At 41.4% G+C, this 27,180-nt stretch overlaps 1 protein-coding gene and 1 long non-coding RNA gene across 2 annotated transcripts in view; both read right to left on the reverse strand.

Moving 5' to 3' along the window:
- Positions 1-4,443: 4,443 nt before the first annotated feature.
- LOC126926985 (A disintegrin and metalloproteinase with thrombospondin motifs 3-like) overlaps positions 4,444-27,180 on the reverse strand; it is a 143,260-nt gene continuing 120,523 nt past the window's right edge. Inside the window, exon 5 of the mRNA XM_050743295.1 lies at positions 4,444-5,006. Within this exon, the coding sequence (XP_050599252.1) occupies positions 4,925-5,006 (82 nt within the window). The 3' untranslated portion in view covers positions 4,444-4,924. The remainder of the gene's footprint in view (positions 5,007-27,180) is intronic.
- On the reverse strand, positions 7,720-9,205 carry LOC126926996 (uncharacterized). The gene is made up of 3 exons (XR_007715056.1): positions 8,986-9,205; positions 8,207-8,331; positions 7,720-7,738 (listed from the first exon to the last, which is right to left on the reverse strand). It is a non-coding gene; the product is annotated as an uncharacterized LOC126926996 (long non-coding RNA).

Consider the following 27,180-nt stretch of genomic DNA (forward strand, 5'->3'; position numbering starts at 1 on the left):
TTGGCGAAGTGGGTGCCGATAATGTCTAGTTTTTCCGTTGTTTTTGATATTATGAAGTTGCCCTCTGTGTCTTTGTTGGTGTTGTGTATCTCGATGCCTGCTTCTTGGATGAGGGAGGCTTTTTCTGGAGGCAGTTTGAGGGGCGGGATGGAGTTTTGTTCCTTTGGTCTGAAAATTTGATTTATCTGCGGGAACTTGCTAGCAGAGTCTTTTTGGAGATATTTTTTATTTTATTTGTCCAGTATTGATTTATAGAGTTTGCGAATTCTTGTTTTAGTTGTGATTTTATTTCGTGTAGCAGGTACTTTAGGAATTCTATGTCTTCTCTTTTGTCGTAAGAGTAGTTGTGTCTTAGGTTGTTTAATTTCGATAGTATGTAACTTTTATCTCGTTGTAGTTTTTTTATTTTATAGTTTATATATGGCTCGCAGGAGTCTTTTTTTTTAAATGTCGGTACGGATTCTTGTATATGTTTTTCTATTTCGTCTATGAACGAGTCGATTTGTCTGTCTGTTAGGTTGACATTGTTGTAGATTTTTAGGTCGCAGTTCTGTTCGAGCAGGTTTTGGAACTTTTTCCAGTCTGTCTTTTTATAGTTGAACCTGGGTGTTTCGGTCTGCGTTTCGAGTGTTAGGTAGTCGGATGTGTTTTTGCTTATCTGAAATACTATGGCGTTATGGTCGCTGTCGTAGTCTATGGTTTTGAGAGTGTTATTTGGTCGTAAGTTTTGGAATTTTATTCGGGCGTCTGCTAGGCATATGTCTAGGTAGGAGCGTCCTTTTGGGTAAGAGGGTAGCTCGGAGCCATAGAGGTTTGTTTTGTAGAAAATGCTTTTATTGTCTAGCCAGGTTCTGACGGAGTTTCCTCTCGTGTTGTTTGTTTCGCTTTTCCAGCTGGTATGTTTAGCGTTAAGGTCACCGGCTATTATGTAGTAGTTTTCCTGTTTGTCGAGCTGTAAAAGTTGGAAGAGATCGTCGAATTCGTCGTTAAATTGATTCTGGTTTCCGTGGGCTGCGTAGGCTGCGGAGATAAATAAGTTTTCCTTATTGTTTATTTTTATTTTTATGATCGTCGTCTCTAGGATTTTGAATTTTGTTATTTTGTCGTTTTGTATTGTTTTGAACTTCAGGGGGTTTTTTATGAGGATTGCCGTTCCTCCTCCTTGGGTAGCGTTTGGTCTGTCGTGTCTTATTATAGAGTAGTTTTTGTATTGCACTTTATGTCTATAGTTCAGTTTGGTTTCTGAGATAAGTACTATGTCGGGGGTTTCTTTCTTAATTAGTGTTAGCATGCTGTATCTTTTTTGGTTTGAGATTAGTGAGTTGGCGTTTATTGAGATGATTTTCAGATGTTTAACTTTTATCTGGTTTATTTTTTGCTGTGATTGGTGGACGGGTGGGTTTTGGCTAATCTTCGTCTATATTTTCGATGATGTTGAAGATGGAATCGATTCTTTCTTCATGTGTATTTAGTGCTTTTTTTATTTCGTTTAGTTGTGTTTGTTGTTCGCTTAGAGCTTTTAGAATGCTTTTTTTGAAGTCTTCAATGACATTTATTATGCTTATTCGGGGTGAGTCTATTGTTGGGTTGGGGTTTTGTTTGACTTGTGCCGCTATGTTTGTTACTTGTGGGCTTGTCTCGTTTATACTTGTTCTTTGTTTTACTATGTCCGCGAATTTTAGCTCGGGGACGTACTTACGGCTTATTTTGGCGATTCTTTCGGCTTTTGCTGTTTTTGCTTTGATGATTTTTTCATTAATCTTTTTGGGTAATTCGACGAGTTTTGGGCATCCTTTGTATGATGCAGGATGTCCGTAGTTTTTGCAGTTTACGCAGTAGATTTTTTCTTTGCTTATTGCTGCTTCTTTTTTTATTTTGCACTCGCCTGGCCCGTGCGGTTCAGTGCATTTTACACAGCGATAGTTTAGATTACAGTTTTGTGCTGTGTGGCCTATTCGCTGGCATTTGTAGCACTGCGTGATATCGTTTTTTTAAATTTTTTCCCATGCTATTTTTAGATAGTTAAGTCTGTTTATTTTTAGTAGGTTCCCAATGTTGCTATCGGGGGAGACTTGAATTATATAGATTGGGAGCAATGTGTTGTTCTCCCTTGATTTTCTTGTTGTGAATCGAGTCACTTTGGTGAAATTAACTTCTTCTATTTTCAGGGCTTTTAGGTCTTCTAGTATTTCCGCTTCTGTGTAGCTGTTTCCTAGCCCTTTTAGTAGGTACGTGTGGGGTTTTTGAGATTTTGGGGTATATGTGAAATAGGCCGTGTTGGCTGCGGTCAGTATTTTTTTTGCATTCGCGTAGTCATTTATGTTTTGAAGATAAAGCACGTGCTTACCTGAATGGATTCTTTTGATATGGAAATTCTTGATTTTGAGGGAATTTTCCATGAGTGCTATTGTGTCTTTTGGGTCTTGTAATGTTATGTTGATGGGGGGTGGCCTGGCCCCATTTGCTGATGTGGGGGGGTCTGCCTGGTCTTCAGCGGGGTGGCTGGGTGGCAGGCCCTTATGAGTTTGGTTTTTCAGTAATGTTGAAGGATGTGGTGTTGTTTTTTTTTGGCGGAGCGGCGGGGGGGGGGGGGGGTGCTTGTCCGGACGGTATAGCTTTTGCTTGTGGTTATTGGTGACGTGTCCGGGGGAGTGGGCTGTCTGGTTGCCTTTTCCCTTAATACGTCGTTTTTTTTTTAATGTTTTCGATAATGGTTTCATGCGGTTGCGGTGTGCAGGGGTCTTGGGCTTGGAGGGCTTCGAATCTGTTTTTTAATGTGATTGCCATTGGTTGAGGTTGTGGGCTTCTTTTTTGTTTCATATTTTCGTTTTTATCGTCGTGCTCTTCTTGTGAGTCGCTTTCTTCTCCTTTTAAATTTTCTTGTTTTGTGTTTATTTTGTTCCTGGTTACCAGGTTTGGGGGCGGATTGAGTTTCCGCGTCTTTTGTGTAGCAGTTCTTATGCTGCTATCTTTAATTATTTGTTGTTTTTCTATTTTTCTTTTGATTCCTTTTTTTGACGAGCTTATGGCGGGTTCTGCCTCCTTGGTTTCGATTTCATTCCTTTCTTCTTCTATTTTTAAATTGTTTGTAGAGAGGTTGATGTTATCACTATTTTTTCACTGTTTAGCACTCTTTTTGTTTTTCTTTTTTTTTTTTTGCTCTCTCACTGTCTACTGTGCACTGTATAGCTTGCCGCGCTCACTGTTAGGGCCTACGCCTGTTTATCCCTTAGGGCCGAGAGGTCCGACCTGCTCGGAGGATTACGGTCAACTGAGAGTATGTACGTATGAAAGTGCAGAGAGTGAAACTGAAAAACAACCTTTTATAACTAGCGAGAATGTGAGACAATTGAGAGATAGAGATAAGATCAAGCGAACCGATTTTTATGGTAACCCAGTAACGTACGTAGCGAAAAAATTACCAGTGGATTTTAACGAAACGATGAGATCCGAAAAGAAAGAAATTATGTGGCTAAAGAAAATATTTCTCGAATGCAAAATAGAGATATTTAAGTATACGCTATGTGTAGATAATACTAGTGTCGTAAAATTAATTAAGAATCCTGAATTCCATCAAAGAAGTAAGCATATTGATATAAGATACCACTTTTTGCGAGATTTATACAATAGAGGCGAAATTGATGTAACATATGTAACAAGCGAAGAGCAACTGGCAGATATATGTACAAAAGCGTTGCCAAAACCAAGATTTGAATATTTAAGACAAAAGTGAGGTTTGAAAAATAAAAAAGATGTTAAGAGGTAATTGCTTATAGAGATGTAGAGTTTTTAGGGAGGGTGTCGAAGTGACTATCACTTCTAATATAAAAAAAAAAAACTCTACATGATCTGTTTAGTCTTCTCGTAGTTTTTTTAGTAATAAATTAATTTGAATGGAAAAGAGAAAGGCAGTTGGCAAATGTATTTGTGAAGACATTGACAAAATCAAGGTTCAGATATTTACGACGAGAGTTAGAAAATATTCAGATATAATTGTTTGTTGGGATGTAGAGTTTTAGGGAGGGTGTTGAAGTGTTCACCACTTCTAGGAAAACTCCACATCTGGTCTTTTTAGCTTTCTCAAGCGCTGAAGCCATCGACAGCATATAAACAAAAGAATAGCAGGGAGGCAGACCATAAACGGTAGACAGGCGACGTTGGCTTCGGGGTTCTCAGTCTTAAAGTAACACTGCTAGCGTGCGGATCTGGACCAGCTCAAATTGTATTCCTGTATTTCATTATTAAGTCAAATATATACTTTGTATCTTACACTTTATCCACGCGTTTTTCTCTCTTTATATACTGAATAACCTCAACAATTTTAGCCGCTCTATCTCCGCTAGTTTGCAGACTAAGAAAAACCGAGTTTAAAGTTGACGAACTTCTATACGATCGTGCGAAGTTAAGATTTGAAAGAACCAAATATTCGTTGCTCTCCAGGTATACAATTTTCATCGTATTATTTATTATTTTATTCTTTGTAACTTATAATTATTTACACATCATATCGTTCTTTATAACAATGTACGCATACGTGGATTCATCAATTACTTTTTTTTCTTCTTTTTTAGATGGAGTTAGAACAATTATTAATTAGGCGAAAATTAACAGTTAAAATTACGGACGAATCGAGTCGCTATGGTTTTCATTCCTTGTTCGTCAGGAGCCTCGCTAAGGAAGCACGTCTTCGTCGGTGAAGCTTATAGCATGGTCGCGAAGAAGCTTATTTTTCAATTGGAATCATAAATTATTAAGCAATAACATAGAAATTTGCTTCATCCCGCGCTCAATCGCCAGGGACGTGTCGTAAACTCGGTATCTCCGCAGGGTAATTTGGAATTATATTACAGCGGTACAAGTTGCCGAACTTCCTCACCCGCACAGATATCGTGATCTTCTCGGAAAACTAACATCTCGTGTTAGTTCAAGTAGCGTCCCATCTTTGCCAGTAGAAGGCGCGCCAAGAGCACGTGAAAGGCTGGTCATGACACTCGCGGCATTCACACCTCGAACACAGAAAAAGATACTTGTTAACGTTCAAGCGGTTCAGATATTGTTCAATTTTCGCGCGACACAAACGTTGTTCAAACTTGGAACGCTACAGGCATTTTTCAACTCTGTTACGAGCAAACTTATACATATTCATTGAAGACATACGAAAGAATACGCGCTGTATTCGTTATCATGCGTTTTTTTTTTATTAGAGTTCAGACTTTTATGGATCGTCATTATTGGAACAGCAAGCGTTCAGTTCTGTTCTTCCCTACGTACTCATAATCTTGGCTGATAACCGCCATTTGCTATATACATCGTTGGTATCGACGTCAAAGGATTAACACAGACAAATACACAATCCATACAATCCGATTTGATTGATGTTAGATCTTGCATCAAACAGATCTCTATATAAACAGATAATTTCTGATTCTAAACATTTGTATTACGTTCATCTAATTATTAGGATATTAGATATATTATAAAGGAAGATATTATGTATTAAATAATCTGCCTCTTCTTCCGTTTTGAAATCCTCTACAAACGCCTTTTATAGTCGTTCAACTTTTCAGCTCACAGAAAAGAACATTACGCGTATTCCTAGCAATCGCCCAAAGACTCGAACGTGTGCTTCGATAAAGCTCGCTTAACTTTCATCGACACATCGATAACTTTGCGTTCCAAGATGTTATTACGCCCTAGAATCCCTAACATAATTTTAGAACCAGAATTTCTGTGCAAAACAATTCCATCGCTTTGTCACGCTTAACGGCTCAATCATCGAAACATGTATCATAACGCACGAATTATGATAAAAGAGAAACTGTCTTTCGAATAAAAGCAATCCGTTTGCCAGGTGCGCTTAAGGATGTACAGGACGTCGACGGAGCAAGTGTACGAAATACAGCCGCTGGAGGGTAACAGTTCCGCTCAACGTTACACTCAACAGCCGAAACAACGATTCTCTGAAATGCCTACTCCGTCGGTTTCGCCGACGTCTTCTCTCCGAAAGCGCGTCTCGGAACTGCCAAGAGCCGCGAGTGCATCCGTTTCCGGTGCTGCGGGCATTGTCTGCTCTAATACGGATCTGATATCGATCCTAAGCTCGTTAGCGTCTTCCGCGACGGAAATCAACCGATGCGGCGAGGAAGCGCCGAGTTCGCGGGACGATAGCAAATCAAACTGGCCCGAAAAAACGACCGAACAGAAAGGAAGTCGATCGAAGAGCTTCCGTTCCAATAGCTTCGACGTGTCGACATTGCACGGAGCTAAAAGTAAGCTTAGCGGATCCTCGAAAGCCGCTATTTCGACCTTTATGGCACCGTCGAATTGGTTCACGAAGAGACACCAACCGATGTCGAAGAAGCCGGAAGATTTAGTAACGGCCAGTTTAAGTCTCAAGTTCGATAAATCGAAGGTAGTGAAGGCGGTGAAGGAAACGTTGGATAAAAAGTCCCCTAATAGCGAGGTCAAACACAAAGTTGTATGGGACAACACTAGTGGAACCAAAGTGGACGCTCAGCTAGGTTGTATTTCTCGTTACGATATCGTTTCTTGTTTAAGAGCCATCGTAGGTGGAAGGAGGAATGCAAGAACGCACATAATACGCAAAAATCTATGGCAGATTCAAAGTACAGTACTCGTTGTGATATTCGGTAAAGATAATAAGTTCTCCTATGGAGATTTCATTTTTCAAATTATTCTCGTACAAGTACGTATTTGCATAAATAAATAACACACGGTCTCTGCGTAAATACCCAGGCCAGTTATAAATATTTCAGTTTACCAACGATATCTCAACATGTGGGACACTCACATGTGTGCTACTTCGTGAGCGATGATAAAGGCGCTGGTCAAGCCTTCGTCTCGATTTAACGCGCACGATCTCGAAGGACCTCCTATATCCAATCGCGTCAACCATACAGCAACATCGTGATTTACGTCCTTCGAGGACAGCATCTTTCTGTTCCATTTGTTCACGTTCTCGAGAGATCGTCTGGCATCGCCACGGCGGACCTACGACGATTTATTAATATTTTCTTAATAAAAGCTAGCAAATATTACGAATATATTATATTTATTATTACATCATGCATTATATACTATATATAAATATTCGTCAATGATAATAAATATATGTGCAAGTAATCGTGTTGTTGATTGTAATCAAATGTAACTTGTAACGCTATTAGTATTTTAATCTTCCTGAAAAATGTTGAAATGTTGATTCGACAGCAGAGAAGAATAGCAGAAATAGAAAAGTAAAAGGAATCGCAAGTGTCGTATATCAATGATATTATCATAGGTCTATAACATTAAATTAAGATTCTTAAGAGATGAAAAAGGTTTAATAGTCGATTATACAGATATTTCGGATACACGATAAATGCGAGGTTTGTCAATGGTCCGTGAAAATTGTTTGTTTGGAAATTTGTTTCCAAGGGATCGTTCACGGTTGTCCAATTTAACAAAATGGAACTCGTTGCATTTTATCGATCTAAAACGTCATGCGCAGATATTTTGACCTATATAATTTATATACCATACACTGTACAGATAAGTAGAAAATAAAATAATTGACACTCGCATATGCGTATCTCAGATAGTTACTACTTTAGTTAAATGATTTAATTTAATGGAAATCGCTTACCATAACGTCTCGTTTTTCCGCGTATAAAATCATTCGTACGATCACTAGAATCATGTTGGATTCAAGCGATGGGTCCATGTAAATTGCACTGACCTAGGATTAAAATACGTACGAAAATGTAACAGGCGTTGAAACAGTATTACAGCCTTACAAATAAATTATTATTCAAAACTCTCGTAAATACATAGTATCTTATATAATTTTCCTAAAAAATTAATTTTATTCGTTATATTTATCTTAGGAAATGTACGTTATTAATCTCAACAGCATTGGAAAACCAATTACCGAATGGCTGAAATTAATCGATTACAAAATTCCATTACGGATAAATTATTCGCTGAACTTTTTAAAAGATACGTGTAAGCTTTGAACAGTGTAAACAGAAAATACAGAGCTTCCATCCGAATATACGATCGAGATGTTTGAAAGCAAGTAGCGTACCTTGAAAATACAGAGATACGCATAACTCTGCCCTATGTTTCCCGGTTGCTTGCGTACATATGTAGGAGGAGGTATTCTATATCTAAGTATAATAACAGAATTTCGTTTGGTATTACTTACGATGTTTAAAAGAGCCAAGATATATTGGTGTACTCGAATTCCATGAAAATCTACCACGGAGTAATCAGCAGCTATTCCAAGCTCTAGCCATCGTGGCGGCGAATCCTTAGCAGCTGGTCTTTTCTCTAGAAATGACTTATCTTAGAAATCGACTTATCTTCCACGAAATTAGAAAGTCTACTCGACTCGACTTGATAGCTTAAACGCATGATTATTAAAAGCATAAATTAATATCTACGAGCAAGTATTCCTGGAATAATTATTATGATATAAATAATTATTTCAAAAGTATAATTTCAAAAATATCAATTCGGTATTACCGTGAATTTCATCCTGCAAATTTTTTTAAAATTCTTGACAAATTTTGGTAAACGTATTCCTCCAGCAAATTTGTCTATTTTTCTATTTTTTTACATTAAATTAGGCAAGATAGATAAAGATTCGTGCAATGGACAATATACATATGTGTAATAGACAGGGAATAATAAAATAAATTAAAAACAGCGAAATATAGATGAACGTGTAGAAGATCAAGCGAGAGTGGAACGCAATAGGGAGAATAATTGTAAACCGAGTTCCTTTTAAGGCTGAAGATAAGCTATTCTTTTATTACATGCTGTTATTATTACTCTTGTACACGATAGATTGGAATATCAGTACAATTTCTTTCTTTCAGTAATATTCGATGATTCGTTAATTTATTAACCGCTATATTGTACGTGGTAAGTAGAAAAGCAACGATTGTACAAGAATGGCATTTGGAAAAATATTTGACTTACTTGATAATCTGTTCCTTTGCCATTTAGGACCAGAGAAGTATCCAATTTCCTCGGGATTTGTTATTTTATATAGGTTGGGGTTGATAATCAATCTCGGATCCACTCGGATTGGTTATCACACCTTTTATTTTCTCTCTTATACAAAACACCAAATCACACAGCAAACGTCTAAACTCTCCCAATGCGTCTTAGCAATTAAGGCGTGGTCGACTCCTATGACAACAGAGCGTCGTTAGGAGTCGTACCAACATAACCCTAGTAACCTTTTAGTAACTAGCGGTCATATCAACTGAGCATTTCTCAACAGGATTTACGTCGATCGATAATTCTTCCACTATTGTATCGTTGTGTTCTGTGGAGACATCGTCTTTTTCATCGTACAGAATCAATTTCTCAGCTTCTGGGTATTCCACGTCGAAGACGTCACCGGAAAGATTATAAAATCCCTGAACATCGTGGCTTAAGGAATCGCGTTTGCTTCGTTTCGACTTTCTCTTACTTTCTACAACTTCAAATTTATTCGATTTCCCTGTAACCGAATTATCAACGTTTTACCACGTTTGCCTGTCTTATCTTCGCTATTCTCGTTACGGATAAAATGAAAAAATAGTTGCAAAATTTCTGAAATTGTAAATACGACCAGACTGGAACGTATCAACGACATATACGGTGTCACAAAATTGTGACAAGTCAATATTCCAGTTGTTAGTTTGTTGAATTTACGCCACCGCTGATTAAACGTATCACGCTTTAATAGAAAATTCAATTTCCCAGCGGGGAAAATGGAATTTTGCGCTAATTAAAGTATTGCGCTTTTGTACAAAATTCCATTGTTTTCTGTTGCCCGCGAAAATGCAATTTTACGACGGACATTTCAGACAAATTTCCATCAGACGGCTTTCCATCCGTAAAAAAGAATGCTATCTATAAAAGTGTCAATGGAAATTGATCAAAGTAACGTCAAACAAACCCGTTTAAACAGCGAGGTAAATAGACCAATTGCTTTTAACAAAACCTGTATCGTTGCTCTTAACCGTTTCACTTTTAAATATCAATCGGCGCTGTTCCTCATTAAAATTTCGATTCAAATCGAACGAGAAATACAGCGTAACACTTGGAATTTTCTATCGTTTCTCAACCATACTTCGAACATTTACGTCGCATTCTTCGATTCATAGGATCGCGATGTTGGATTCTTCGATTTCGATACAAAAACGTTTCACAGCTTTCGACGCGGGCAATTTAATTAAGAGAACAAATAATTTGTTTATAAACTGCCAATTACGTGCCTTGAATTTCCGATATATGCAATAAATTTCATTGCTACTTGACCTAAGTGGGTCATAAAGTTGCAACCGTGTAAACCGTGCCACGTAATTTTATTGCATTCAATTTTCCACGTTTCCAACAATTTATCAAATTAGAATTTATCCGCGCATAGTACGAAATTTTTCATAAAAATTGATTAATAATAGTAGATATATAGCTCCTCGTATTCGTAAAACAGATTTTTAATCTGTAAACAACGAGTCGTGGTAATTACGATACGATCGATTTTCAACTTAGCAAAATTTGTTTCCATTTAACATTCACATCCAGATTGTATTTCCTTTGTAGTAAATTAATTATATAATTAAATAAATTTATTATTCGAACCGATATTCAGATACAGTTCGAGTATACTTGATAAATTTTCAGACTCGATTCTCCAAGTCGAAAATGAGAACGTTTTATCCTATACTTTTTCTTCATTTTTCCACAAGGATTCGCGTTGTTCTCGCTTTCAGACGTTGTTCCGTTGCATCCTGTATATACGGGGTGTGCGAAAACCGTGTGTTTAAACCGTCAAATTGTAAGGAGTTGATTTACAGACAAGAAGAAGAAGAAGAAGGAAGAACTTTATATAATGTTCGTCAACGGACGTTTCTTTACAGAATTACAAACGAGTATCGTTCGTACGAAACAGGTAACGACGCGTTTTCCATCGCAGCGTGCAAAAGTTCGCTGTATTATCGTGTCAGCGCAGTTGCATGCTTTTTATCATGCGACAACAAGCCCGTGTCGTTAATAGCTACAATAATGATACAATGAAAAATTATTATCTGGTATGTTTGATTGGTCGTTGGAGAACGTTGTCCGTGTGCTCGGATAGAAGCCTGACATCGATCAACGATGGGAGTAATACGATCTCGTACACACAGTTGCTAACAATTCGATCGAGTTGCAAAAACCGCGTGTTTTTACTCGTTGCGCTAGTTGTTCACGCGAACTCGCATCTCCAGAATAAACCTTCCGTTTTACAGTTGCGAAACCATAAATACAGAAAAGAAAACGCAGTTCTTGAAACTCTGACGAAACGCTGATAATACGGTCAATTGTCGCGTGCCGTGGAATGGAAAATTCGTCGTTACTTGTTTCATACGTACGATACTTGTTTGTAACTGTGGAAAAACGCGTTTATTGCCCAGCTTCGTACGACATGTTTTTCGGTAAATATTTACAAAGCGGACAATCTCGCCATATTCAACGGCTTTGAAATATGTTTGCCAAGGCTAATATTCCGAACAACTTTTTCCTGTAATACTCTTTACCGTCGCTCTGCTTTCCGCGATATTCGCAGCAATTTCTGTCTCGACGACAGCGATGATTTCGTAGTTTCGCTTTTCTCGATATCACTGCTAAAGCTTTTCCTACCTCGAATAACGACGCAAAGCTTCGTATGAATCGTATCTATCCTGTTACTTGATACGCGAATTTAATTCGCGGTAGCCTCAGTGATGTTTCTTCCCTGTGCGAGTTGAAAATGATTATCAGAAATGCATATATATGTCGGGTTGGCGTTAAGATTAGAGTTAGGGTTAAAGGCGTGAAACGAATCCCTATTGGCGCTAGACGTGATCATTATGCAATAGAGGAGATATTTACTAGTGCAAATATGACTATGATGGAATTGGACAAGTAATCGCGATAATTAGACACTCGAGAAGCTAATGACAATGATCCTAGGCTCAATAACGAATCCGCGGTCAAAGGGATGACGAACTTTACCCTTCGTTAGCGCCTAAGTTACACTGTACGTTAGAGAAAGGGGCAATTATTACGTATACGAAAGACAGGTCGATTACTGATGAGATCGCACTGGAGAGTGACTCTCCATCGCGGTGACGCTGTCGAAGGAAACTATGATGGGTGTGCCTAAGGGCACAACATCATCGGATTCGCGGAGAAATGTCTTCGTTCGAAGGGTGAGGGAAATTGACGTTGCTGTTAATTGGTCAATTTCCATGTTGGTGGTTAGAGAAAGATATTAGCTGTCCTTGGGGAAAGTTGCTAGCGAGAAGCGTCGTTCGTGGAAGGATAGATTTCTCTTATCTTCCCATAGTTGGGGCACAGGCCATTTGTCTATTTGAGAGACTTTGTGTAATTGAAATTTAATATTCGTAGCGGGTCCTCGCCCAGCTAAACATATACTGCGAAGATGCGTTGGCATCTGGCAATCGTCTTACCCGAAGGACAAAGTCTGCGTGTGGCGAGCCACGGGACAGAAATCGTTGAAATGTTTACCGTCGTGCCCCGTCCCAAGTATTTTTTTTATGGAAAGCTATAGAGTTACTTCATGGCTTTGTTAGATAAAACGTTCATCCCTTGACCGCGACTACGTTCAGCGACCGGTTGTCGCCTCGAGCCCGAGCTCACTATCATAAATTTCGAATAAGTACAGTCGGATCGAATTACAACAGTTTCTTAGTGCGGCTATGATGAAATCTGGATTACAGCACTAAGGGGGTCCTCCCATCGCTTCAAAGGAGAGGCTCCGGTGTTCTTTCATCTCCGACACGGCCATTCTGATTATCACACGTCCTCGGGTGGATCTAAAATATTGGGTTTTCCTAACATTAAACTTGATATAACTGGTATTTTGTTCCTTTATAGTTTAGCTAAATTATATTGTACTGGTCTCTTTATGGCTTAACTAACTGTCCAAATAGGTCAAGGGCCCAGGTTAACAACAAAAATTTCGATCGGACGTTCAATGATAAAGTAGGGAGGAAAAAAAGACACAAAAGTCAGTATCATTACGGTTAGTATTCAAAGCGCCAGTTGCATTTTGTGAGTTACCGGTCAGACCGTAATGACATGACAGATCATTTTCGATTTCATACACGGATGAGTCTCAGTTTGTTGGATCATATTACCGCACTGGGCGTGTGTGGACACACTGAATGCGGGTGCATTGACGTAATAGGTGTGTATGGAGACACTGAATGCGAGTGCAGTGTATGGAGACACTGAACACGAGTGTGTAACGTAAATCACATCAGAGACCAGGACACACACACACACCTCGGGCAGGATGGTGTCCCGGTCGGCATACTTCGAACCCGATGGACCGACGAGAGGAACACATGGGGACCTTGGCGACAATGTATATTGGCGGAGTACCTGAGGATTCATTTATGGCCTAACGGCCCTTCCACCAAATGTTCCAGAAGCGTAGCAACGGTCACGTACGCCTACAGGGTAGTAGGGATAATGAGAGAACAGATGACCGAAAGTAAAAAGATTGTAAGACTCACTCTCGTACGGTCACGGCTAGAGTTCGGAAGTGTCTTATACTTGTATAAACCAAGTGAAAATAAAGTCTTGTTCTTCCTTATAAAATTTCTCTTTATTTTTACGTGACATTTTGGCGATCCGTGCCAGGATCCATCAACTTCAAGAAAACGAAATTACGCATTTCGGGCTACGGTCAACTTTGAAGATTGAGGATCAGTGGACCACTGTAACAGAGCAGACACTTTCGACGTTTCGACAAAGGAACACCGCAACGGAACCTTTCCTACGGGTTAAACGATCAAGGTTTCTTTATTTATTTATTAGAATATTTACAATCAATTCTCGTTGAGAATTTTCAGTAACTTAGTTTGGCGTGATACAATGACATGGATTATAATAGTTTTATATTGTTGATTCTAGTAGGACTAATGGTTTAATCTAGTGGGTATTTTCTTTTTAGTCTGCGGATCTGGTCCGTCGTGTCCAGTAGTTGGGTGACTAGTGGGTTGTGGTGGTTGTTGACTCTTGTGCTATATCTGCTTCTGAACTTGTGTATTTCATCTTTGACTGTAGGTATCTTGAGGTCTCGGTGGATTGTTTCGTTCGTAACATACCAGGGTGCATTTAATAGGGATCTTAGCGTTTTCGATTGGAAGCGTTGGAGTATTTCAATGTTGGAGTTACTTGCTGTTCCCCATAGTTGGATTCCGTAGGTCCAGACAGGTTTTATTACGGCCTTGTAGAGGGTTATTTTGTTCTGTATGTTTAGTTTGGAGCGTCGGCCCGTGAGCCAATAGAATTTTCTTAGTTTTTCCTTTAGTTGCTTTGTTTTTTCGGAGATATGTTTTTCCCAAGTTAGCCTCCTGTCCAGGGTCATGCCCAGGTATCTTACGGAGTCCTTGCTTGGGATTATTGTGTTGTTAATGGTGACCTGGGGACAGGTTTGTTTTCGGAGCGTGAAGGTTACATGGGAGGATTTTTTTTCGTTTATTTTAAAACCCCATTTTTGGAACCACTTTTCCATGGAGTCGAGACTTCGCTGGAGAGTGGATGAGGCAATTGCTGGGTCTGCGTGGGTAGCTAATAGTGCTGTGTCGTCGGCAAATGTTGCTATTGTTACCTCGTTTGATATGGATAAGTCGGCAGTGTAGATGGAGAATAGTAGGGGTCCGAGGACACTACCTTGCGGTATGCCGGATTTTATTGGGAATGTTGCGGAAGTGGCGCCTAGACATTTAACTATGAATTGTCTGTTGGTTAGGTAGGATTTTAAGATGGAGTAGTATGGGTGGGGTAGGATTTTTTTAAGCTTGTAGAGTAGCCCTTCATGCCATACTTTATCGAATGCCTGTTGGATGTCTAGGAATACGGCTGAGCAGTATTTTTTCTTTTCAAGGGTTTGGCTGATTATGTGGGTTATGCGGTGGATTTGCTCTACTGTTGAGTGTTGTTTTCGGAAGCCGAATTGGTGATCTGGGAGAGTCTTCAATTCTTCTAGGAGTGGAAGGAGTCGATTCGTGAGCATCCTCTCGAATAGTTTAGACAGGGTAGGTAAGAGACTGATTGGGCGATAGGAGCTGGTTTCATATATTGGTTTACCGGGTTTGGGGATGAGGGTGATTAGTGAGATTTTCCACGCCTTAGGAAAGTGTTCAAGGCGGAGGATGGCGTTAAAGATTGATGCGACGAGTGCAATTCCTTTTATGGGAAGTTCCTTGATTGCTTTATTTCCTATTAGGTCGTGACCTGCTGCTTTCTTGGGGTTTAGGCGATTGATTGCTTGTATAATCTCTGCAGAAGTGAAGGGCTCAATAGGAGGGGACATTTGGAAGGGAGTGTGCAGGTGTTCGGTAACGTCTGCAGCAGCTACGGAGGAATAGGGTTTGAATACTTCAGACAAGTGTTTGGCAAGTAGGTTGGCTTTTTCTATAGGGCTACGCGCCCATCCGCCTTGCGGGCGGCGGATTGGAGGTATTATTTGTGGGGGGCGCGTGAGTTTCCTGGAGGCCTTCCATAGTGAGTAGTTGGAGTCGGCTGTGGGGGACAAGCTGGCGAGATATTTGTGAAAACAGTCATTATTGTAGTTTTTTATGGTTTTGGATAGTTTTCTAGTTGCGTTGTTTAGTTTGCGTTTGTCCTCCGGTGTTCTATGGGTCTGCCATACTCTTCTTAGTCTACGTTTTTCTGCTATTTTTTTTAATATGTACTGGGGATATTCGTGTTTGCTGATGGACGTTATTGCCGGTGTGGAGTAGCGGATAGCGTTTATTATGCTCGTGTTTAGGTATTCCGTGGCTGCTTCGATTTCTTCATTGGTTTTTAGTGAAGTTGAGGCTGAAGTTGTGTGTGTGAAGATTTCTCTAAAGAGCTGCCAGTTGGTGTGTTGGTTATGAATGGAGCCATTAGGTGTATTCTCGATGATTGTTGAAATGACTGTTACTATCACGGGGGAATGGTCGGAGGAGAGATCAGCCGAGGAATTGATTTGGACGTGTCTTGACGAGATATTTATAGTTATGAGGAAATCAAAGAGATCGTGTATTTTGTTTGTGTCGGTGAGCCAGTGTGTGGGTTCGTATGTGGTAAGGTAGTTGAGGTTGTTGGTTATTATGCTGTTGAGGAGGTTTTTGCCTCTTACTGTAACCAGTCTGCTGCCCCATTGGGTGTGTTTGGCGTTGTAGTCTCCTCCGGCTATGAATCTATTGCCCAGGGTGTCCAGGAAGTTGTCAAAGTCTTCTTTGGCGATGGAGTGTCTGGGAGGGCAGTATACAGCTGAAGTGGTGATTGTACCATGACAGTCTTCTATTGCTACGTTTTTGCTTGGAGGTAGTCTTTCTGGAATGGTGGAAGTTCGTAGTGCTTGATGTTTGATTTGATTATGATTCCGGTGCCGCCGTGGGCCTTTCCGCTCGGGTGTTGGGTGGTAGAAGTTGTAGCCGTGTATTTTGAGGTAGTTTTTGTCGGTGAAGTGGGTTTCGGATATGAGCATCACATCGATTTGCTGTTGTTTTAAGAATAGTTCTAGTTCAAATTTGTGCTGAGCTAGACCGTTGGCGTTCCACAGAGCTATTCGCATTGGTTTTATTTTGCTTCTGTGCTTATGAATTTGTCCATGAAGCGTGTGAGTAGTGACAGCAAGTTGTTAATTTGCTCAGTTTGCTTCTCGATAAGTTTTTCGAGTCTGGTAAAGTTGTCCGTGCTTGGTGGGGTGGGAATTCTATTTTCTGTGTGTACACTGTGTGTTTTCGAGTTGTATGCGTTTCCTTGCGTTGCCTGCGCATAGGATACTGTTGGTGTGGTGAGTTTTTGGGGTTTAGGTTCTTGTATGTTTATGTCCTTGGGTCTCAGTTTTGGATACTTTATATTATGTAGCGATTTGTAGGCTGAGCATCCTTTGTAGTTCGCAGGATGCTCTCCTTGACAGTGGATACACTTGGCGGGGGTTTCCGGGGATTTAGTGCATTGGTCAGTGGGGTGATTACCTGCACATTTTACGCACCGGAAGTTGTGATTGCAGTATTTCTGCGTGTGGCCGTACCTTTGGCACCTCTTGCATTGTATTATTTCTTTCTTTACAAGAGGTGGCTCGAACTTAACTATGGAGTTCATCAGCCGATTGATATTGTAGATTTCTTTATTGTTTGTTTTTTGTTTTAGGTCTATAAAAAATAAGGATAGTGGGTTTTTTGTGATTCTATGCCTAATGTTACTGATGTTAGTTACTTCGTGGCCGTGATTTGACAGTTCGCATTTTAGTTCGTCTAGATCGACTGAGTGATGGATATTGCGTAGCACCACTCGAAATGGTCTTTCTTGTTTGAGCTGGTATGTGTGGAATTTGGCGTTTAACGTTTTTAATAGCTTGGTTAACTTTCTATAGGCGTCTGGGTGGGACGGCAGTATTTTCACTTGGTTGTTGTTAATCTTTAGCTTGTAGTCTTCTTTGCTGATGTCTTTTTCGATAGTTTTAATCATTGACTGTATGTCGATTACGTCGTTAATGAATATCGGTGGGGGAGGGGGAATTCTTTGAGTATGGAGATTATTTACCTCTTCGGTTGTAATCATGGAGTCTTCCGTGGACTCCAGAATTGAGAATCTATTGTAGGTAGTCACTTGGCTGGCTGATGGTTTGGTTTGAATCTTGTTTACATTTGTCTTGGTCGGTTCGAGCTTTCGTTTTTTCGTGTGGTGGTCATTTACCAGGATAGTTGCGTTGCCCTCTTGCCACGGGGGAGGAAACATGGCGGTGTTATAATTTTGCTCCGGGGAGCCTGTTGGAAATGATAGAGCCATCATCGAGCTAGTTAGTTCAGTGTGAAAGAACTAGTCGAGAGGCTGTTAACCCCTGGCTAGGTTTGTTGGATTTGCTTTCGTCAGCTGGGCGTCACGTGGAGTTTTGTGAACTTCACAGGGCACTGGACACACGTCTGCACGTCTCGGCACTCAGCAGCAACTGGATGGTACTTGCTATTTTGTGGACTTTGCCGGGCACGTCTGCACGCCTCGGCGCTCACGAACGAACTGCCAAACGATCAAGGTGAGCAAGCCCTGGATTCTTTTGTCAAATACAGATCGAGAACAGACAGCACAATTAGTATAACAATGGCAACGCCACGAGAAGACAAAACCGAAACTGTTAGCGCCGCTTTAACTAACAGCGGAATAGACCCAACAGTTAAAGCTTTGCTTGATGCAATGCAGAAACAAATGAGTATGCTTGCACTGCGTATGGATGAAGTTGTAGCAAAAACAAAAACGGGAAATGTATCGGAGGCCAGTTCCCTAATAACCGTAGACGAAGTAACCCACACCGCTAAAGATCTATCGGTCCTTCGAGAATCTCGCCCATTACTTCAAACACCACCTCAACCATCCTGGGAAAGGACTTTTCCTGAACAATATACGCAACCAGAGCTAAAAGCTGAGAGTGCATTAAAATGCATTCCGATATTAAACGAAGAGGAAATAGAACAAGTACTAAAAGAAAATCATGACTTGGTAGGACATCCCGGAATACAAAAGACGTACGACAGAATCCGAGGCAAATATGATATCCCACACCTAATAGACAGAATAAAAAGCAGAATAGGAACTTGCGCGACATGTCAAACATCAAAGACTACTCGGATAAGAGGAAAGGAGGAACCACAGATAACCGACACCCCGTTAGAATCTAACGACAAAATCGCTATGGATGTGATAGGCCCGTTGAAAAAGACCAAGATAGGAAACCAATACATTCTCTCTATACACGATGAACTAACCAAATATTTAATACTTGTGCCCCTAAAAACACAACAGACCCAATCAATCTGGAATGCTTTATTGAATCATTACATTTATATATTCTCCGCACCGAAACGTATATTAACTGACAGAGGACAAAGTTTCATTAGCGAGCTAATGCAACGATACGAAGAAGCATTTAGGATCAAACACATAAAAACCACCTCATTCCATCCACAATCCAACGGAAGCCTAGAACGAACACATGCTGTAATATCCGACATGTTAAAAGCTATACAAAACGATAATGAAACAGAATGGGATCAAAACCTAAATTTTGTGTGTCTAGCATATAACACTATGGTTCATGATGCCACTGGATATACCCCTTTCGAACTAACATTTGGACACAAGGCCAATCTCCCATCTACCATATCCCAAAATTCGCAAAGAACATACGCTGATGAGGTCAGCTTCAGGAAACGAGAATGGGATGCCAAGCTACTTAAAGCCAGGGAAACTCTAATGAAGAGTAAACAAAGATACCAAAGAGATCAAAGAAAAAAAATTATTAAACCTCAATCCATTTTTAGAGAAGGAGATTTAATATTAGTTCATAATGATCATAAAAAACACAAATTAGATACTGAATGGTTAGGGCCGTACACCATTGAAAAAGTAAAAACCCCTTATTACGAAATAATGGTGAATGACTCGATTAGGAAAATACATGGTAATCGTATTAAACCTTATTTTCCAGGACGGTCTTCACCTTCTCCATAAGTAGCTGTTATGCACTTTGTTTTTGTTTTGTCTTGTCGATTAAGACAAAGAAGAAAACACACTTTTAGCCAATTAGCCTCCATAAAACAATCCTGAAGAAACACTGAGATTTTAGAGGACCAAAATCAATCTAAGGAGGGAGGTATGTAACGTAAATCACATCAGAGACCAGGACACACACACACACCTCGGGCAGGATGGTGTCCCGGTCGGCATACTTCGAACCCGATGGACCGACGAGAGGAACACATGGGGACCTTGGCGACAATGTATATTGGCGGAGTACCTGAGGATTCATTTATGGCCTAACGGCCCTTCCACCAAATGTTCCAGAAGCGTAGCAACGGTCACATACGCCTACAGGGTAGTGGGGATAATGAGAGAACAGATGACCGAAAGTAAAAAGATTGTAAGACTCACTCTCGTACGGTCACGGCTAGAGTTCGGAAGTGTCTTATACTTGTATAAACCAAGTGAAAATAAAGTCTTGTTCTTCCTTATAAAATTTCTCTTTATTTTTACGTGACAAGTGCATTGATGTAATAGGCGTGTATGGTGAGGTTGCTAGTGTCACGTCGGAGACGCAAGAAATCACGAAACCGATAGATCGCCGGTGATCTTGTGACAACGACCATACCCAAATAAAATAAATAAATAAGAAAATCCTACAATGTTAATATTTATAATCTAATATTAAGATTATTATATTATATCGTATTAATTGTTATATTACAATAGGAAAATTAGAAATCAATCTGGGAATCTACGTGGAAGTTACAAGCGAAGCTCCAAAATAACAACTACGTTAAATATTTTTTGGCAGGAAAATCATTGGGTAGAAACTAGTTTTTATTTAAACGAAAGCCAGTTTTCAATTTCTCCAAAAGCGATACGATTCAAGAATTTTAATCGTTAATAATTCTGATTACGAATAATCATTACGAACGATTCGATTTGTTCCTCGGTCGCTCGATAATAATTTTAGATCATGGGAATTTAATTTGAAACAGTAATCAATGGAAGTGACCTGAATTTTTGTTCGGTTATCGAACAGTGACCATTATCAAGGAAAACCGAATTTTGCTTTGGTTACCGATAACCATTATCGATGGCGAAATTGATTTTCGATTATCGCCAAGCAATGTCGATGAAAAAAATATTTTCTAGTCACATTCGACTATCGTCGATATTTATTGACATTGCTGATAATCGGTTTTCACTGGCAACGTAAAGAAGCCTAATTATAAAACTGATATGTTTTATTAAGCAAAGAAAAAGATACGAAAATGTACGAAACAAAGCATAAGATAAAAGATATCACGGTGCAACTGTTAATAAAAATATTCTACTGCGATATCTTTCATCCTATTCGTTTCATATATTTTCATATCTTTTTGTTTGCTCGATAAAACACACAAGTTTTATGAATAACTGCGAACACACGTACTATTGGCTTGTTAACTAGGTGATTGCGGGTTTTGTCATTAGATGATATTGACAAAATTCGCAATCACCTAGTTTCCAACCCAATAATTATCAGTGACGTTAATAACGATTGATAATATAGCCAGTGATAATTGACAATGTAGAGCAAATTTTTGCCATCGATAATGGTCATCGATAACCAAAATAAAATTTTCTCGACACGGATAACAGTTACTCGTAACAGAAAAAAAAAAAATATTTAAAAATCCGATTATTTATGTTGGTTACTGGTAACCAAAATGAAATTTCTCTCGTCGATAACGATTACCGGCAATCAAAAAAACTTTGATCCGTTTTAACGGTTGTTCGCGATCAAAAATTTTTTAATTAAAAACATCAACCTTCATATCGCAACTTTACAAACTTCTCTTGTAACAGTTATGATGTCTTGTAATTGTAACATTTATGGCAAATATACATTTAGCGAAAAATTAGTATACAGCATGAATAGAAGTAGTCTTAAACATTACAACTGGTGATAAAGATCGTTTCGCTAAATATCGTGGCTTAACACAGCGAATAATTGACTGCTCAAATATTTTCATCGTCTTTGCGCGACGAATATTTTATGTAACTTCTGGATACGGTTTCGCAGAGAAATTAGAAATTTTAGAAATTTCACAATCACGTATAATCGTGGCTCGTCGTGCTGTTTTTTTTTTTTCTTTTGCGTGGGGAGGGGAAAATGCTATTACGCATGCCCAGTGACCCGCATCACTGGGTTATGTGGGAGTCGGTCGGATGTCGTTGCCATACCCACTAAAAACCCCTCCTCCTTCTTCCTCCGCTTAGAGGGCAGACAACCCCGGTAAAACCTGTCGGCAGTCATCAGGGTTGTCCTTTCGTGCCCCGTTGTATCTACTTCTTCGGGCAGTTACTGCTCATGTCGTCCTCTCAGCCAGTTCAGAATACTGGGCTGGTCTCCTTCTGCGGTTTTTCGTTGTTTCGTGTTCTTGCCCTCATTGCTCCGCGTAGTTGTTGTTTCGCTCGTTCTCCTCCTTGCCTCTTCCCAGGCCCTCGCTGTCACCCTCCTGTGACACATGACGGTCTTGCAGAATTGCCTGAATTTATTCCAGCTCTCGTCCTTGGCGGTCACCGTGGCGATCAGATTGCCCACGTCTATCTTCCCGCCCAGAGCGTTCTCCAGCTCGATCCTTCTGTCCGTCCACTTCGGGCACGCGAAGAGGGCGTGCTCTGCATCGTCGTTCGGGTCTCCACAGTCGAGACAGTTGCTGTCGCTGTCCCTGCCAATCCTTTTCCTATAGACACCGAAGCTCCCATGCCCGGTTAGCAGCTGCATGGTGTGGTGATCGATGTCCATCTTCTTTTTGGTAAATAGCAGCGCACTCGGTATTAATTTCTTTGTGATATTTTCCTTTTTGTAGTTGTTCCACTCCTTCTGCCAGTCCTCTTGGGCCTTCTTGCGAATCGCCTCCAGTTCCTCCTTCAGCTTGCTGCCGTCATCCGTGCCAATCCTGGACCCATGGATCTTGTTCCTCTCGTAGGTCTCTCCGAGCATCTTTATCTTTATGTAAATCGGGAGATTCCCGGTCAACACGCAAAGTGCCGCGTGGGAGACGGTACGGTATGCCGTCGTTGTTATGCACAGGGCCGTTCGTTGTGCTCGTTTCAGCTTTTTCCTGTTCTTATCGGTATTCGCTGCTCTAGCTCACACCGGTGCTCCGTAAGTTACGATGGACTCCCACACATTGTAGTAGAGCCTACGAGCCAAGCTGGGCGGCCCGTTGATGTTGGGTAGAATTCCCCTAAGGGCTCCTATTAACTTGTCGGCTCTATTACACACCATCTCGATATGCGCACCGAATCTCCGACTGGAGTCGATGACGACTCCGGGATACCTGATGCGATCGACCGTTTCGATGTCCGAGGAGCCCAACCTGAGTTTCACCACTCTCGGCACTCGCAAGCTTGTGATGAGCATGACCTCCGTCTTTTCTCTCGCCAGGGTGAGCCCGACACTCGTGCACCAATCGTTGGCGATCCTTAGCATCGTGTTGACCTTGGCGGAGGCCTCTTCGTTCCTCCCGACGGAACATGTGATGGCCAGATCATCCGCGAAGGCGGTTGCTCTGACCATTGGCATGTTGTCGAGTCTCTCGAGCAACCGGTCGTATACCAAGTTCCACAGGAATGGTCCGAGGATGGATCCCTGCGGAACTCCCGCCGCCACCTCGTGCTCCACCGTGCCGTGCTGGTTGCTCACGATGATCCTCCTTCCGGATAGGTAACTGCCGATTAGCCTTTTGACCTTCCATGGCAGCTTCCTCTTGTCAAATTCCTCGTATATGATCTTCCAGCTGAGCGAATTGAAGGCATTGCTAATATCCAGGGTGATCATCACGCATACTACCTTCTTCCGTTTGCAGATGTTGGCAAACTTCATCACCTGCGTGATGGCATCTACCGTACTCCTCTTCTTTCTGAAGCCATATTGCCTCCGATGGAACGGGTCCATTCCGATGCATCTCTCGATGATCTTCTTAAAGCATTTTTCCCAGATCTTGCTCATGGTTGGGAGTATGCTTATCGGCCGGTACGCGTTAGGGAGACAGGGATCCTTTCCCGGTTTCCTTAGCAGTATTACTCTGGCCGTCTTCCAGCAGTCTGGGATCCTTCCTGATTCGGTGATGCCGTTGAACGCCCTTGTCACGAGCTCGCTCCTGCGACTCGCTACCAGCTTCGCGATCTCGCCCGGCACGCCATCGACTCCTGCAGCCTTCTTGGTGTTCATTCTTCCGGCGGCATCGACGACATCGCCTTCGCCGATGGTGACGCTGAGGCTAATATCTCCTTCTTCTTCGGTCTCTGCCTCTTCGCGGCCCTCATAATGGGGGGTCCGTGTCCCAAGGTGAATAGCCTCTGTAGGACTGCCTTCACCATGTCGATCTGCATGTCGTTGGTTGGTCCCTTGCTTTTACATTTCTTCATGACCGTGCGATAGGGTTTGCCCCAAGGGTCGCTCTCCAGTATCTTGCAGTATTCTGCCCAAGCTGTTTTTTTTTCTGCGGGCGATCTCCTTTTTTAACTGCCTTCGGATCTCCTTGTAGGCGTTGACGAGGGGCTCGGTGTTGCCGGCATTCTTCCTCCTTTCTCTCGTCACCTTCCTGAGCGCTTTGTGCGCCTGCGCTCTCAGTTCCGCGATCATCGGGTTTCACCAGTAGTTCGCGTACTTGCGGCTCGCCGCACAGTTCGACTTCCTTAGCATCCCTTCGCACGTACCTTCGATGCTCTTTTGCAAGGGTTCGGCCCCATCCTCTCCGATAGCCGCGCTGAGGTCCTCCTTCTTCATTGTGTCGTCGAATCTGCTCAGGAACTCCTCCGGCGACATGTCCTTGGTCACGTACCTGTAGAACTTCGATACGGTTCGGGTCTTCCTCGCCTTAAACCTGTGGAGCACGTACAGATGGTCCGAGACCGAGTATTTGTCCAAGACCGCGCTTCCGGCGTGTATCTCGCTGACGTTGTTGGATACGCTTATTATGTCGGGGAAGCTCGTCTTCCCGTTCATGAAGAAGGGGTACTTTTCCTTGAGCCTCAATGGAAACACCCGGTGGCCGCTTAGTGCCTCCATTAAGACTCTCCCTCTCTTGTCTGTGGTCGATCCTCCCCAACAGGTTGACTTTGCGTTGAAGTCTCCGGCCACGACGACCTTGTCGTGTCTTCTAGCAACGCTCTTCGTCATAGTCGACAACGTGTCTATGTATTTGGAGTATGCTAGCTTATTTATGTTGGGCGAACAGTATCCGCTGAAGCAGAAGACGTCGCCGACGCGGACGCCCACTATCCCGTCGCTCTTGACCTCTGTTGTTTCATCAGGCAGTTTGCCATTGAGGAGTGTGACCCATATCGAGGCGTCTCCTTTGGTGTAATTAAACCAGTGCGGTATCTGCCTGTTCGGCTCGGAAATTATTATTATATCCGGCCTAAGTTCGATCGCGCATTGGTGCATCATGTCCTGCGCCAGCTTGCATCTGTTGAGGTTTATCTGCAGTATCCTCATTTATTCTCTTTCAACCGCCTTCTATATTCTGGACAAGCCAGGGATCCGGTTACGTGGTCAAATTTCACTCCTTTCTCCTTGCTGCAGATGGAGCAGCGGGGTGCGTTGACGCAGGCAGCTATCGTGTGGTCTTTGGCTCCGCACTTCCTGCAAATCTCCTTTCCAGGGTTTATCGCCGTACATTTGTTCGCGATATGCCCGAACATGTGACATCCGAAGCACTTTACCACATTGGGTAGTGCCTTTATCGAGGCTATCGTCAAGCCGGTTCTGATCTTCCGGCTCGCTCCCTCTCTGGCCAGATAGGCTTTCGGCATCGTCACTATTGCCGATTGGGTGCCCCACGTCGCCATTTTTAGGGTCTTTACTTCGACCTCGGTGATGTCGCTTATGCCCAGTTGCATTACTATCTCCCTGGCTAGTTCTTCCTTGCCTACGAGCGGGTCTATATCCCTGATCTCTACGGAGGTCTTGTCGCGCATTGGTAGCGCTCTCACCTTGCCTCTTAGCGCCGTGTTCATATCCGCCGCGGTCTTTTTGGCGTTGCTACCTGCTTTCAGCTCGATCAGAATGTCACCTGTTCTGGTCCTCCTAATTCCACAGCTCTCTTTTAGGGTCTCCCTAGCCCCCATCAAGTCTTTGTAGACCTGGATCCACTCCTTGTCTTACCCTACTTTGACGAGGATGGCTTCTGGTCTGTTACGTATTCTCTTCGGTCCCTCCGGCCTCTTTGGCTTGTCCAATGCCGCCCTTCCTGCGTTCGCCTTCCTGACCACACTCGTATGACTTTGATATTTGTCGATACTCCCCGGTACACGTGTAACGACATTTGCGACTTCGACGCATGGAAAATCCGTCTCGTAAAATGTGCGCTAGCCTGTGCTGAACTGGTGAATGATTGCCACGTTAGAACGAAGTAGCTTCAATAAATAATTGATATGCAGCGACATAAAGAAAGTAGTGGCAAAGTAAAAATTTTAATATAAATCTTTCGATGGATTCAAAGGCGTAATAAAAAAAGGTAATAAAACGATTTCGAAGCAGAACTAGATTATTTGAAATTCTCTGACGAAAATGCTACGATAGAAGGTCCTTTAGTGCGGAAATTACGTTACAGAATTTTTTCGAATGGAAAGAACACAATGTAGTTATTGATTTTGAAGAACGTTCCATAAAATATTGAGTTACTTAAGCTGCTTATATTTTGATTTTTGTAAATAAGCAAACGCGTATTGTTTATCATTTTATTGTTAACTTATTTATTCCATCTTTTCTATTATTCGTTATTTAATATAAAAAATTACGCTTATTTTCTTAAAGTTGATTCATATAATTATCATGCTTTCCTTTATGAATTAATTGAATGTTAACGCGTCGCGTAATTTATAAGTATTAAGAAAAATCGTTTATTCGAGTGCATTATTCACCTGGTGTAATGTCACTCAATTAAGAAGCACGAAAGAATATATTCTTGTTCGATTTATCACGAAAAATAAAATCTTGCACGTGTGTACAAGCTGTTGGTTTCATCCAAAAACTACGACGCATGGGATAGAGAAACAGATATATATGCAAATGCACGTAATATATAAGAGAGAAACGTATGTACGAGTCCATAAATCGAAGTACGAACTGAAAAGGGAAATTTAAATTTTATCGAAAATTCTACTTCTAATCGACGTCTGCGTAAGATACGAGGACTAGCTGTTGGCGAGATACGGAAGCAATTTGTAGGTTCGAAGGGGAATATCGAGAAACTGGTGGAATACGCGAAGCTGTCGCCATATTTTAACGTCTAATAACTTCCAATGGCTGTCTGATATCCGCACGGTAACATTTCGAACGAAATAACGAGAGCGATTCGCAAAAGAAAATATCGACTCGCAACATTCGTTCTGGGCACGTGCTGCGTGAGCGCGTCTGCGTAATCCGTTTTTAACGGGCGAAAAAGTCAGTGTTATTGCTAAAGCGAACGTACTAGGAAAAAAGTAGCGAAGCGTAGAACTTTAAAAATAAAACAACATTTTTCCACGCTATATTCCTTCTGATATTTACGAAGCCTTCGTGTGCCAAAAGAATCTGACATTCTAATGTGACAATAAACAGGAAATCTTTTAAGC

This window comes from Bombus affinis, unplaced genomic scaffold, assembly GCF_024516045.1.
Source record: "Bombus affinis isolate iyBomAffi1 unplaced genomic scaffold, iyBomAffi1.2 ctg00000068.1, whole genome shotgun sequence".
In the NCBI taxonomy this organism is placed as follows: Eukaryota; Metazoa; Arthropoda; class Insecta; order Hymenoptera; family Apidae; genus Bombus; species Bombus affinis.